Raw genomic sequence first — 13,654 nt, 5'->3', positions numbered from 1 at the left:
ATGGGGAGAAAAGAGACAGGCGACTTGTTTAGATGCCAAATACTAAGAGTCAATTTCATTTTAGTATTGTGAGCCATAAAGCGATGGATAAACACTACCCTGCTTATGCTTATTTCCTCAAGTGAATTCCCTCCAGGTTTGCAGATTTGGCATGAACATAGCTTATTAAAAGATGCCTCTCCGAATGCAAATATATTTTCCCAGCTGATGCTGCTAACCTCAGATTGGATACAAAGACAAAAGCTACTTGCAACTGTCGCTGCTGTACATGGAAGGAAAACGAAAGGGCTTGGAAACAGTCTGCTTGTGTTCTTTCCACAGGGCTTTCTCATCATGGAAACAAGCCTTCCCAAACACCTGCTGCTTTCAGCTGTACACTGACAGCCACTGCAAGATATGGAGCAACCAGAAATACATTGGCTCATGTTTCCTAAAAGTTTAACGGCAACCTGAAAGGCCTGTTCCAACACTACTTGATTCACTGTAGAGGACTGTAAAAGGGACCAATAAGCCATTGTTCATTTCAGTATATTTGATTTTAAAAATTATACTGGGAATTTTATATATGAAATTCATTGCCAGTGCCTTATCTAGATGTAACATGAAAAGGACTCCCAGTGTGTGTCATGAAAAGGAAAACAATCTAGTGCTTGAAATCTGAAAGACATCTCATTGGGAACTACGTAGGTTAAACCAACACAACATCACAGAAAAAGCTGAGTTCCCTCTTTCCCCTTCAGGGCTCCTTCAGGTACTGTAAAGCAATGGAGGAAAGGGACACAGATTTGTGGTTTTGTTTTAAAATGAGCAGGTTGAGGTCATTTTTCCAAGCAGCAAACTGCTTTGTGAGAGTGCCCATGTGTGTGCTGCCCATCAACTATCTCTACCACCTCCCCCCACAGAGTATGCTAACATAAGGAAGCGGGAAGCCTAGCTACTTCTTCCTTGAAGGGACAAATGAACTCTAACTCCAGAGACGCATACAGATTTTGCTCTTTTAATTAGATTTCTCAGTCCTTTGTATGAGCTGAGCCATCTGGCCTCCCAAGTCAAAATGGCACAGAACTACAGGAAATGCAAGAATTCCTAGATCATGTTCCCTCCCACTCCAGCTTGAGAATAGTTCAAGGTGACTTTCAAGGTCTTTGGCCCATCTTCTTCAGGGTCCGATTCAGCTGAAAGAGACATACACCTAATTACAAAAAGGTTCTAGGGGAACACAAGTATGCATAACCTGAAGCTATTGTTCAGTCAGGACAATGACATGACTAATCATTCATCCTGTCAGCATGCTGAGTGCGGTTAAGGCAGATAATTAAATCTAACCCACTTACAGACACTACCAAGATGGAGAATTTTTAGCCCCAGCTGGAAGTCTGTACCATCATTTATGCCAGAAAGGATTTCAAGGGTAATCAGTAATCAAATCCACACCAAGATTCCTTAGAACTATATTGCTCCTGAATGGTTCTTGTACGACATCTTAATAGCCTCCAGAGAAATCAAACCATTTCCTTATGCAGTTTGTTCCATGCTATTATTGATTTCCTGACTTTAACCAGTCCAATCATTAGTCCAAAGGAGCTGAACACCATCGGTATCTATTGCTTCACTTTCACTCCTCAAGTTTTCTCCCCCTTTTGGGTGCTTTATAGAAATCTGAAAACACCTCTTCCTTACAATCTCCAAATTCCTTATTCTAGACTACATAGGACCAGCTCCCTCTAATTTTCTGAGTGCTTGATGCATGTTCCTCGAACTCTGTCTGAATCCTGAATTCTTACATTTTAGTTATGGAGGAAAAAACACAGTATCCCAGGTGATGCCCAGCCAATATCTGGAAAGGTGTTTTTCCAGCCATGCCCTACACCTACTGCTTCTGTTAATTAAATTCAGAAGGTCATAAACACTAGGAGTGAAAAGAACAGCATAGCCATTGTCCTCACAGAATGCTTGTTCTATTGGGCAAGATCCCTAGATGGGCTTCTGGTGCTTGGGTGACCTCTGCTGGGAAACCACACTACATAACCCCTTGCAAGCTGCAGGAAACACGAGGTAGTATATGTCACTTTTGGAGAACTCTCTCCTCTCACAGCCGGATGCCCACATTGGCCTTTTTGCTTCTAAATTCAGGGCCCTGATACTGGGAGCAACTGATGCTCATGCAACATTCTCATACAAAAAATACAATAAACCCATCCTTCTGAAGCAAAGGCAGAAAGGCTACGTACGGGTGTTTTACCTCACCTCTCAAATTCTTGAAGACACAGGTTGTTTTAGCTAGCTGCCCTCCACCCATTCACCCAGCAGCTCACCTCCTCGAATTTATGAATCTGACGGATGAAGAAGTCACCGTAGCGGCGAGCCACCTTTGTGTCTGCAATGTGGATCATGTCCTGCCGAGAGAGACAGACAACAGTAAAGAGCAGCCCATATCTGCTAACAGGGAACTGCTCAGTGTTAGGTTTAATATAGTTTCGGGTTGGAGCTATTTTTCAGCTTTTGTTCCTCCATATATATATATATAATAATAATAATAATCAATAAAAGTCAGCAAGTATGTAGGCCTATGAGTTCCAATGAATGTCCTCACCATCTGAGACAGATAATTACTATGTGAATTTATTCCTCCTATTAGACACTACTTGTTTTAAAAATGAAGAGAGATTATAGGTTCTCTAAAGCTATTAGTGTCTCTTACGTAGACCAGTGTCCAACCTGTAGTACAGTCACAACCAAGTAGCATACCTCCAAATGTAATTTTTCTAAAACTGCATAGATTAATCTTGTGTGTGCAGCAGGGGAAGAAATCCAAATGTATGGATGAAAATTAAACAGTATTGCAAGGGAGGAAGAAACTATATATGCCACCCTGAACTGATGCTCATGCAACATTCTCATACAAAAAATGGACAAAGCTGGTGGAATAAAAGTGTTATATGTACCACCCACACGGGGAACATAAACAGATCCATGAAGGGGGGGGGGGGGAAACAGGTGGAACAGTGGAATCCTAGGCAGTTACACTGTGCTAAGCCCACTGACTTCCACAGACTTACATGAGAGCAACTGCTTAGGACTGTGTTGTAAGTGCTCTTCAAGAAATTCAATTCACATAAATGCAAGACTTCATTCTTCCCTTAAAAGAAGAGCTGGTTTTCATACTCCACTTTTTACTACCTGAAGGAGCCTCAAAGCGGCTTACAAAACCCTTCCCTTCCTCTCCCCACAATGGACACTTGCGAGGTAGGTGGAGCTGAGAGAGCTCTGAGAGAAACTGCTCTATGAGAACAGAACTATCAGGAGTGTGACTAGCCTAAGGTCAACCTGCTGGCTGCATGTGGGAGAGTTGGGAATCAAATCCAGTTCTTCAGGTTAGAGGCCGCCTCTCTTAACCACTACACTAAGAACGGATAAAGTGTTTGTTGCCCAGATGACACAAAGCACATGGAATTAGAAAAAGGTGGCATGAGTGACCATTATCTATTTAATAGAATGTATCTGCAATAGACAAATAAGGAAAAATTGAACCAAGGAGAACAGTAGCAGTATGCAAAGCTTTGGCAAGAGCTGCAAAAAGCCTCACTTTGAATGTAAGTATTTGCATCTGCTGATATGGAAAGATAATGTATCTCATGTGCCAGGTTGCACTACAAACCAAATGCCTGTGAGGCCAAAGTTCCCATTATCATTCCTGTTTTCCTCAATCTCAGAACACCTTCCTCAAATGGAGAGCAAATCCTTCTCCAAGGCCTCCAGACAGCTGCCTGGAGATGAAAGTTCTAAGAATTATACAGCCTGAACTCCCAACTCTGGATGAAGAGAGGTGACAGACCTTGTCAATATAGAAGTCCACCTCGGAGGCCGACTGGAACTCCCCATCCAGGGCAGAGATCCCGCTTGTCCAGACCAGGTTCTTCATCTTGTGCTTGAAGACCAGCAGCTGGATGCGGAATTCCTGCTCGGTGAGGTCCAGGAAGCCAGCCAGCTTGGCGACCGGCATAGTGGTGTAGAGCTTTAGAAAACTGCGGATGGTGGAGAGCTGAGCTTGCTGCTGAACTTCATCGGCAAAGACTTTCAGCTGCTGCAGGAAAGGCTCCTTGTGGTAGTTGGGATGTACATTGTCATAGTTGGGGACCACGGGAGAAAGGAACTTGGGGCAGGCATAGCTAAAGAGCTCTTCATATATTTGGGGGTCTCCCTTCTGCATGCGCAGCATCTTGTCCCCATACTTCTCTCTAAGCTGCAGGTGAATGCTTTCATCTATGCGCATAGGGTACATGGTGAGCGCAATCGCCAGGAGGGCGTGCATCTGCTCATTTTGCTTGTTAATCTGAAATGCAAAAGAAACTGTGTTAGAAACATGCAATTCTGAGCCTTCTATATGCAAAAGAGCATCAACACAACACAAAGAACAATAAAGTGATGGTTGTCGCTAGCTCAGGCTTCCTTCCTGACTGGAGTGCCAAAGAAAACAGCAACATCAATCAAAAATCTACAAACAAAAAGCAAGGGGAGAGACAAGAGATGCACTTAGCCACATGCACTGGAAGCAACCCAGATGATCACTTTGTGGCTCCAGAATGACAGGCATAAGCCATGCCCATTGTCACTGCCCACACTGCTGATATCACAGGGGTCACTGCAGCCCATGGTACAACAAAAGGGAAGCTGAAGTTTTTCTCCTCTGCCTTTCACACAGATACACAGAGCAGTTGGCATCTAGGGCCCAATACGGAACACAGGCAAATGTAGCAAGAGACTGATTAATAAAACAAAGTCTTGAAGATGAAGACTAAATTTGAAGTAGCCACTGCAGAGACTTGAGAAGCTTGTTCCTAAAATGCTTTATGCTTCTGAATGAGTTTGGTGGCAGAGCACTATAAAAACTGTAGCTGAAAGAGGCTTAACTGAAGGTACTAACAAAATGGATGCAAGAAGCATACAACATGGCTAGCAAAGTGGCAGCTACAATTAACATCATTTTCAAGGGATTACCTGGATAAGACAGCGTTATGATCACCACTGTCTTTAGTTCTCCTGGAAATCGCCATTGTGCTTCCTAACTGGAAGAAGGGCTGGGGGGGGGGGCAGTTAACCCTTCCCTTTGTATTCAGTGCCTGTTTTTAGGTCCCAGTGGGGGAAAAGATCTCCCTTTTTCCTAATGGGCTTGAAGCAGCTAGTAAGTGCCAATTTCTCAAGCAGTGGCATCTGCAGGTGTGTTTAATTCCCATCACAATCAATCTCTTGGAAACAGCATTTCTTGTATCCTCTGTTTTCTGACTACATTCCAGATTTTTTGAGAACATTTTATGGCCCCCTCAGTGAAGACGACTTTCAGTACAGAATTTATAAGGCAGCATCTGCAAGATACCTCCTAGGGCAACATACTTGAGAGGAAAGACCTAACAGGATCAGCAGTGATTAAGATTCCACCCAGTTGTTCATCAAATGGCACATGAAGAGCACCAGGAAAGGGCCACAGGGCATCTTACCATCTCATATTTGTAGGTTGTCCTCTGGAACATGCTCTTGGTCCTCTGAATATACAGGAGGATATTGGCAAAGACACGGATAGCATCTTGGTAGCGTCGCATCATGAGGTAAGCAAAACCCACATAGTAATAGGTAGTGACCTGGCACTCAGGCACTCGAGAATACATGCTCTGGGACGGGAAGGAAAAGGAAGGCAAATGAAAAACTCAGCGATTAACAGTTCTTTCCAGCCTCCAAGGACGTTCTAAAGAGATGCTACATTAGACCCACAGGACAGCAAAAGAGAGAACCATGTATGAGCCTCATCAGCTGCCTAATGCCCTTCTGAGCTGGGAAGGGGGGGTAGGAAAGGAACTTTTCTTACAGGGCGTGTATTGACTGCTGGAATGCATGAAACAATTTAAGGCTGAACTTCTATTACCTTTTTGTTAAGTTCAATGTTCTCCAAAACTTTGATGGCCTGGTAGTAATCTCCCAGCAGGGAATGGAGACGCAGCAGACCGACAAGACTAAAGTAGCCCAGCATCTTATACAGGGAATGACGGCCATACTCCCCGGCCACACTCTCAGGGTCACCTAGAGCAAAAGGTTGAAGGAATACTGTTAATTGAAATTTGAAAGGGCTCTTGGCCATACTACGGCAGAGATGAAGATTACATCTGTTCTTTTTCTCCCCTGCATGTTATACTGGTTCATGATCAAGCAGACATAGAGGATGATAGTTTTAAGGGTTTTTTAATGGGAGTTGTATTTTATGTGGGCTTATTATGTAACCTGCCAGGAGACGGCTTGCCGTGGATGGTGGGATATAATAATACTAATACTAATAACTAGTAGTAGTAGCAGTATGGATAACAGTGCAACTGGACTCATCTAGTACAGAGAAGTTACAATCAAGAGTTCTGTGACCCAAAGAAAACTAGCAAAAATTGGTGTGCAGCACTTGAAAAAGGTACTGGCTCTACTGATGCCTTCAAGTTATCAGCTACTCCCATCTGGACATTACCAATTTTAAATCTGTCTAAAATGAATACCAACCTCTGGTTCTATTCTTGCATCACTACCATAGTGAGACCCGCTATTGCTAATTGGGCACCCTTTCAAATATGTAGCCTTAAGTACACTTGATGGAGGAAGCCTCACTGAGCTGTTTGTGCTGAAAGCAGAGGGAACCAATCAAGATGAATTACCCTTTAGACTGCTTCCAATGTTCGAAACCAAACGTTTCTTTCAGCTCTATCTATGAAAGAGCTAAAACCATGCATTTAGACTTACTTAGCACCCTGTAAATGAAAGGAGTGGGGTTTAAATTAATTTAACAGAATTACATATTATGCTGTAAGTATCAACCAAATAGAAGGTGAGGAGAATAGCTCAGAGCCTCTCATTGCTGGCATAAAGAACTGATCGAAGGACCCACAATAAATGTTTAGGGAATGACTCAGGCAGTTGTTTCATGCAAATCAACTAATATCTTTCAGCTAGCCTAGATCTGGGGTCAGGCTGGGACTGAGAATAACCACTTCACAATATGCAACACTGCCTTCTTCTCATTACCTCCACTCGTGTAGACCTCTAGCTGTCGATTGATGTTGGATTTGTCCACAAGAGAGTGCAGCACATTGAGGACGCTGTGGACATTCCAGATCTTGGGGTTTGAACGCAAGAAATCAATCTCTTCCTCAGATTTTTTGGCTGTTTTGCAGCGGTACTGACTGAAGGACTGGAACTGTCCAGGAGGAGAAACATACATGAGAAAGCAGTGTCACCATACAAGTGCTGCCTGGGCGGAAGAAGGCAATTTTATTAACATACATGCATAAATGCCCCAAACTCAAAACACCAGAGATAAAACTCCATACCAAAATGCAGTTTAGTTAAAGATTATGCTCTTAATACAGCAGAAAAACCAACACAAAAGTATGTTAATCACAAGCTGAATTATAGAGAAACTGGCATGGGAACAAATACTTTATGGGATCATACTAATCAATAATCCTACCCTCAAAATCACTGGACTGGACATTTAATCTCCTGTGTGTTTACATTCTTCATAAAGAAATCTAGATGAGGAATACTTGGATATGCAAAAGTCCAAAGAATATAATTGTATATGTCCAATATATAGGGAGGAGTACCAGAAAATAGGTGGACAAGGAACATAAGCTACCCCTAAAAGACAACTGGAGGCTCTGTAGAAAAAACCACCTTGATCTATGGACTTTTAATATATCTGACCTACAGACTTTCTAACCTTAAAAAACAGGGTGCATAAATACAACCTTGAAAACCAGCTATCATACCTGATATATAAATTCATCAATGATATCCCAGAGCCACTGATTGGGCAGTTCCAGGGGAGCTGGGCCATCTGCATCTATAAGATAACATCACAGAGGAATATATGTAACGGCAGAACTCCTATAAGCAAATTTTCATGTCATAGATAAACAGGAGCTGAGGAAAGGAATGGGGAGTTTCCTTAGGATCCTGCAGGCTTTCTGCCAAATTTCTGCACTGTGACTTGAGGCTGTCCAGCTCAACTGGTGTTGTGTTGAGCAAAACAGTTAAGCATGCTAAGAAGTACCAACCTATAACCTAGTGAAGACCCAATGAAGCAAATAAGTGTATAAAGGTAACCCCATTTTGATATACTAGCAGTTAAATTCTAGTAACTCACTAAGAATGTAGTTGAATAGATTGCAGTAGTTGTAGTAAGATTCAAATCTCTGTTCCAAGGATGGACCACCCTGCGCAGGAAAAAATTAAAAGTAGAATAATTATATTGTTTCAGGCTTCAAGCACTGGAGGTACACATGACTTAAAAGAAAAACCAAAATCTTCTCGAGAACACACAGCAATAGTTCCATGGTAGACATAGCAATGGAACCAGCAAACTTTATTTCCAATCAGAAAAAAATCTGATACTCACACTGACTTTAGCATAGATGTGCCTGTAATACAGTTCTTTGTATAAGATCAGGAAGACCGCATCTGCAGAGAAAAAGCAAACCGGTAAACAAAGGCTGGCCAGTCTCTCTCAAGGTGAAAGAAGAGTTGGTTCTTATATGCCACTTTTCTCTCCCCGAAGAAGTCTCAAAGCAGCTTACATTTGCCTTCCCTTTCCTATCCCCACAACAGACACCCTGTGAGGTGGGTGAGGCTGAGAGAGCCCTGATATTACTGCTCAGTCGGAACAGCTTTATCAATGCTGTGGCGAGCCAAAGTCACCCAGCTGGTTGCATGTGGGGGGGGGGGGGCACAGAATCAAACCAGCTCGCCAGATTAGAAGTCCACACTCCTAACCACTACACCAAGAGGAAAACGTTAATCTCAAAAGGCCCTTTCAGTGTAACCTAAAGATTTTACAACAGCTCAGCAGAAACAACTGCTTGAAGTCCATTTGTAAGTTTGCACTGGCCCTACATATCTAAAGAATGCCCAGTAGTTGCTTTGGATCTCTACCTCACCCCATCCCCCCTCTTTTCTACCTGTTTTTAGTCAGGTTAACTTCAACTGATCACTGCAATACAGCCAAACACAGTATTACCGATGTGACCAAATGCAGTTAAACACAATCAGCAGCTTCAAGTCAAAGTTACATTTCTATAACCCAAGGCAACAACACACGTTATCAAAACCATTTGTGTAAACAACACTCAACATCAGACAATGTCAATTTGCCACTAAGTCTGTAGTTCTACATATGCTTACTAGGGAATAAGCCCCATGGCTCAGAGGAACCCACCTTCAAGTAAACATGCATAAGATAGGGCTGCAAGTTAGTTAGAAATTTGTCATATACATGGAAGGCAAAAAGTTAATCAGCAGATTTACCTCAAATAAGCAGTTTCTGTCCAACATAGAGCATGCCCCCCCCCCAAAAAAAGCAAAATTATGCGACAGGACTTCAGTTTGGTTCATCCCACAAAGATGCAAACACTGTAATTTGTTTGGCTGTACCTGCTATTCAATAGTACATCATCTATAATGTCACAGTGAAATAAATAAGGTCACAATGAAAACTTTTTGCTTTGGAGGCTGTCAGATAGCCAGACCGTTCTCTGAGGGCCAAAATACCGTTAACATGAAAATATGTTCACATATGGCTGCCAGGTGTGGCAAAAAAGGCAGGAAAAAAGCACCCACCAACATAATTTGCACTGGATTAGAGAAGCCATGTTCAATTCAGCTTGTCTCTCTGAGTTTCTTCATATTAATGCAGACTTTAAAAACATGGAATTTCCAGGGTAAGACACAATTTCTGTCTCCCTCTTCAGCAAAACAGATGTAGACAGAAAATATGTACCATTTCCAACCTGCGGAGCAATAGCCTCAGCCTCTGGCCATGGTGTGTTTTTGAAGAACCTTTCTGTCAGCTTGGTCCAGCTGCAACACAGAGACAAAACAGTGTTTAGTGCTTCACTCTTAAATACCAGAAAGATTAAGATGTAACAATGGTAAGCAACAATTAAAAGTTGCTTTTCCTGCTTCTCGTTTTATTGAATGAATAAATCCACAATTATAAACAGTAAAGACGGGAGTCAGAAACTAGCCTTCCAATGTATGTATCTGTGAAAACTGAACAGACCTCAACAGAGAAGAATGGAAAAACAGGTTCCACAGCTTTTGGCTAAATCAAGGTCCATAATTTGCAGTTATTAATAAATTGAAAAGATATCAGGTTGAAGGACTGAGGGGAAAAATTGCTGAGAACTTGGAGATAAGCTGCCACAGTATGGCTCTCAACAAGATCAGTGTCAGACAAACCAGCAGCACCATCCTACAGAGAGCCAAGCCCACTGACTTCAATTGTTCGAGACAGCAGTAACTTTGCAAAATGCTATAAGACAACTGTTTTCAAAATATTCAGTTACTTCTCATATTTTCAACCTGAGCTGTTGTGTGCATTCAAGTGCATATTTTTCAATCAATTATAAAATCTCTCAAGTGTTAACAGTATTCAGTGATACCGTTAATATACTTGTCATCCCTAAACTTCACAAAAAAGACTAAAGTCATACCTGTTTTCATAAATGTCCTGGATTTCATATACTTTCTGGTCGATGACATCACTAGATACACGACTGGCCTGTAGCTCATACACTTTTTGATCAATCAGATCAGACACAGTCTTATGAAAATACTGGATAAAGTTTTTGATCACTTCTGGAATCACCTGGTAAGTTTGCTGCTCATATTGTCGTTCATAAGCTAGATCCTGTTTTGGATCTCCTGTCAGATACAAGAGAAACCAACAATATTAAAATTCTTGAGAGGTAAGAACATACTTCTTTTTGTGAATGTCAAAGAAATTGCAGCTCACTGCTCTCATCTTTCCCTCCGTTGGGCTTCTTGTCCCTTCCCTTTTTACACTGGCTGGCTCCAGCTCCATTTCTCTCCTTCCTTACCTCCTCCTTTAAACAGTGATGGCCACTACTGGATGCCATTTTGTATTGCTTTGATAACCAAAAATGCCACCTGAACTGGGAAGGGATTGATTGATGTTTGCTTATGCTCAAGCTTGTACTTGATGTTTTTTTTTCCTAGGGGGGTATGGCACACAAACCCTTTTTTTTTTTTTTTTTAACAGAATTATGAAACATTGCAATGGTTTACCCTGAAACGCCAATCTTTTTTTAGGCCACATAAATAGTAGACAAAACAATCTTTTTTGCCTTAATTATTTAAACAGTATGAAAGTAAAAGCAAGCATCTTTGCTATGAAGCGGCAGAAATTTCTTTTTCTTGCCATCCAATTGCAGCTGACATGAAGACTCTGTAGAATTTTCAAAACAAGAGGCATTCAGGGGTGGTTTGCCATTGCCTGCCTCTTTATACTAACCCTAATATTCTTTGGTCATCTCCCATCCAAATATTAGCCAGGGCCCACCCTGTTTTGCTTCTGAGATCTGACGAGATCAGACTATCCTGGGCTATCCACATCAAAACAAGAAACAGAACAGTAATGCTTTAAAAAGAATCCCAGACATGAAAGGCGGATGTCAGTTAAAACTTTCTTTCCTTTTAGGCATATGTGACTTAACACTTTGAAATATTCACATATGTATCAAGGGAGAGTACTAGAACCAGGTTTACCAACTCTGGTTTGGGAAATTCCTGGATATTTGAGGGCAGTACCCTGAGAAAGTAAAGTTTGGGGAGATTATAATTCTGGGAGAAGGTAAGGCCACACCTGGGGATCTGTTATCCTAGCCGGAGCACAGAAATAACCTCTACAAATGAGAAATCACTACATTTCTCAGACATGGCATCTTGATGAGAAAAATGCATCTTCCATGTTAAAATCCAAACAAGCCAAAAGGCCCATTGTATCCACAATACACAAGATTGCAAACTTAATAACAATTCAGGGTTGTTTCACTCAGATCTATCCCAAGTTTCCCCCCATGAAAATGAATAGTTGCCCAACTAAATAAAGTTGGAGTCCAATGGCATCTTTAAGACCAACAAAGATTTATTCAAGGTGTGCTTGCATAAATCTTTGTTGGCCTTAAAGGTGCCACTGGACTCCAGTTTTGTTGTGTGATTTCAGCCCAACACAGCTATCTGCTTGAATTTAAATACAGTTTGTTTCTCTTAGTAGTAGCCCATGCTGGAAAATTATGTTAAGCGTATATTCTTTGCTTTACCATATAACTCTGATACAGAAACTACAACTAAGCTACTTCTATACAATAGAGGGTCTAGCATTTAGCCAAAGTTCTACCTCCACAAAACAATCGCCTTGAAGCAGAATCACGACCAACATGACAGCAAGGACTCACCTGTGTGCATATCATAGTCACCTGGATAAGTATAAGGATCATAGGACCCCTGAAAACAGAGAAATGAGAGTTAGTCCAGCAGATCCGGCACTCCTCCCCGTCAAGGATCAGAGCAACAAGATTGCGGGTCCCGGACGCAGCGACAGATTATCCACCCCACCAACAGAAATCCTCCACCCTCCTCCTGCCCAAAGCGGAAGCAAATCCCGCGGCCCGGCTCCATCCTTCCCCTACAACTAGGCCTCCGACCGGCTACTTCAGCCCATAAGGCCGGCTAGAGCAGGCAAGGCGGCTTGGCGCTCCCATTCGCGGCCCAGCGGCCCGAGAGTCCGTCGTCGCAGCTGGTACCTCATCGTAGTCATCCATCGGATAGGACATGGGGGGCTCAGCACGGAGCGACGAGGAGCCCACGCGGCGAAGGGACCGACTAGGAGAGCGGCGGTGCGACAGAGAAAGCGCTCCGACCAGCAACTGCCCTATTTCCGGCAAAGGCCGGAAGCAGACGGGAACACGCGCCGGGCAGGAACAGAGAACTAGACAGGATCTGATGGGGGGCGGGGATAGTAGTTGCTGTCGTGGAATATTCTTGGATTGGACGGGATATATATCGGGGGGAGGGGGGGAGGGTCTGAATAGGGCTAGGAACTAGGGCTGCAAGGAGTAGCCTAGACATACAGATGCAAAACAGAATATAAAGCATTATTATTATATTTTAGATTAAAAACCTTAACGTCGGAAAAGGTGCCTCCAGTAATGACAGCACCTATTTAAAATTAAGCGCTATGCATTATTTTAAAATTTACAAAAACTGCCAGTGGTAGGCTGTGTTTAAATAATAACGTTCTTCATTCTTGAATGCGGGGTAGCCATCTTATTATACTGTGCAAGATTTTTTGTTCTCATTACTGTGTTTATCCCCCTTTTAAACCTATTGACTTCAATGGGTTTAGGGACAGGGTAATTCTGTTGGTTCCAAAAAGCCTTAATTTAAACTAAAGGCCATATCTCTGTTAGATTTTCTGGTTTCTGTCGTTTGGGCAAATGATATATTAGCAGAAGGTGAATCGTTGCCTTTATTCCTGCAGAGGCATCTCTAGCTCATGATAGCTTATGCCATCCAAGTTCCATGGGCAGCAAAAGTCACAAACGAGGAGATACTACAACACACAAAGTGTGATATATCATTGGTAGGCAAAATCACAACACAGGCTCATTTACTTTGGCCATATCATGCGATCCAACTCCATGGAGAAAGCAATTAGGCTAGGATTGGTCAAAAGTAAAAGGAAACCAGGCCGACAAACAGCATGGTGGTTGGACATGATAGGGGTGGACACCAGCCAGAACACTGCATAGCTTGTGCGGGAGCG

At 42.4% G+C, this 13,654-nt stretch overlaps 1 protein-coding gene across 1 annotated transcript; it reads right to left on the bottom strand.

Annotated features, from left to right (window-relative positions):
• Positions 1 to 983: 983 nt before the first annotated feature.
• EIF3L (eukaryotic translation initiation factor 3 subunit L) lies at positions 984 to 12,791 on the bottom strand. Its single transcript, XM_077339493.1, has 13 exons — positions 12,633 to 12,791; positions 12,285 to 12,333; positions 10,521 to 10,731; positions 9,806 to 9,885; positions 8,429 to 8,490; positions 8,177 to 8,246; positions 7,800 to 7,873; positions 7,054 to 7,225; positions 5,918 to 6,072; positions 5,496 to 5,666; positions 3,836 to 4,333; positions 2,316 to 2,396; positions 984 to 1,175 (listed from the first exon to the last, which is right to left on the bottom strand). Exons 1-13 carry the CDS (start codon positions 12,660 to 12,662, stop codon positions 1,137 to 1,139), a joined length of 1,692 nt encoding a protein of 563 aa, XP_077195608.1. The 5' UTR covers positions 12,663 to 12,791; the 3' UTR covers positions 984 to 1,136.
• Between the last annotated feature and the right edge of the window lie 863 nt (positions 12,792 to 13,654).

Source organism: Paroedura picta, chromosome 5 (genome assembly GCF_049243985.1).
Source record: "Paroedura picta isolate Pp20150507F chromosome 5, Ppicta_v3.0, whole genome shotgun sequence".
In the NCBI taxonomy this organism is placed as follows: Eukaryota; Metazoa; Chordata; class Lepidosauria; order Squamata; family Gekkonidae; genus Paroedura; species Paroedura picta.
The sequence above is the reverse complement of the archived record's forward strand: the minus strand, read 5'-3'. Positions and strand labels throughout refer to the sequence as shown.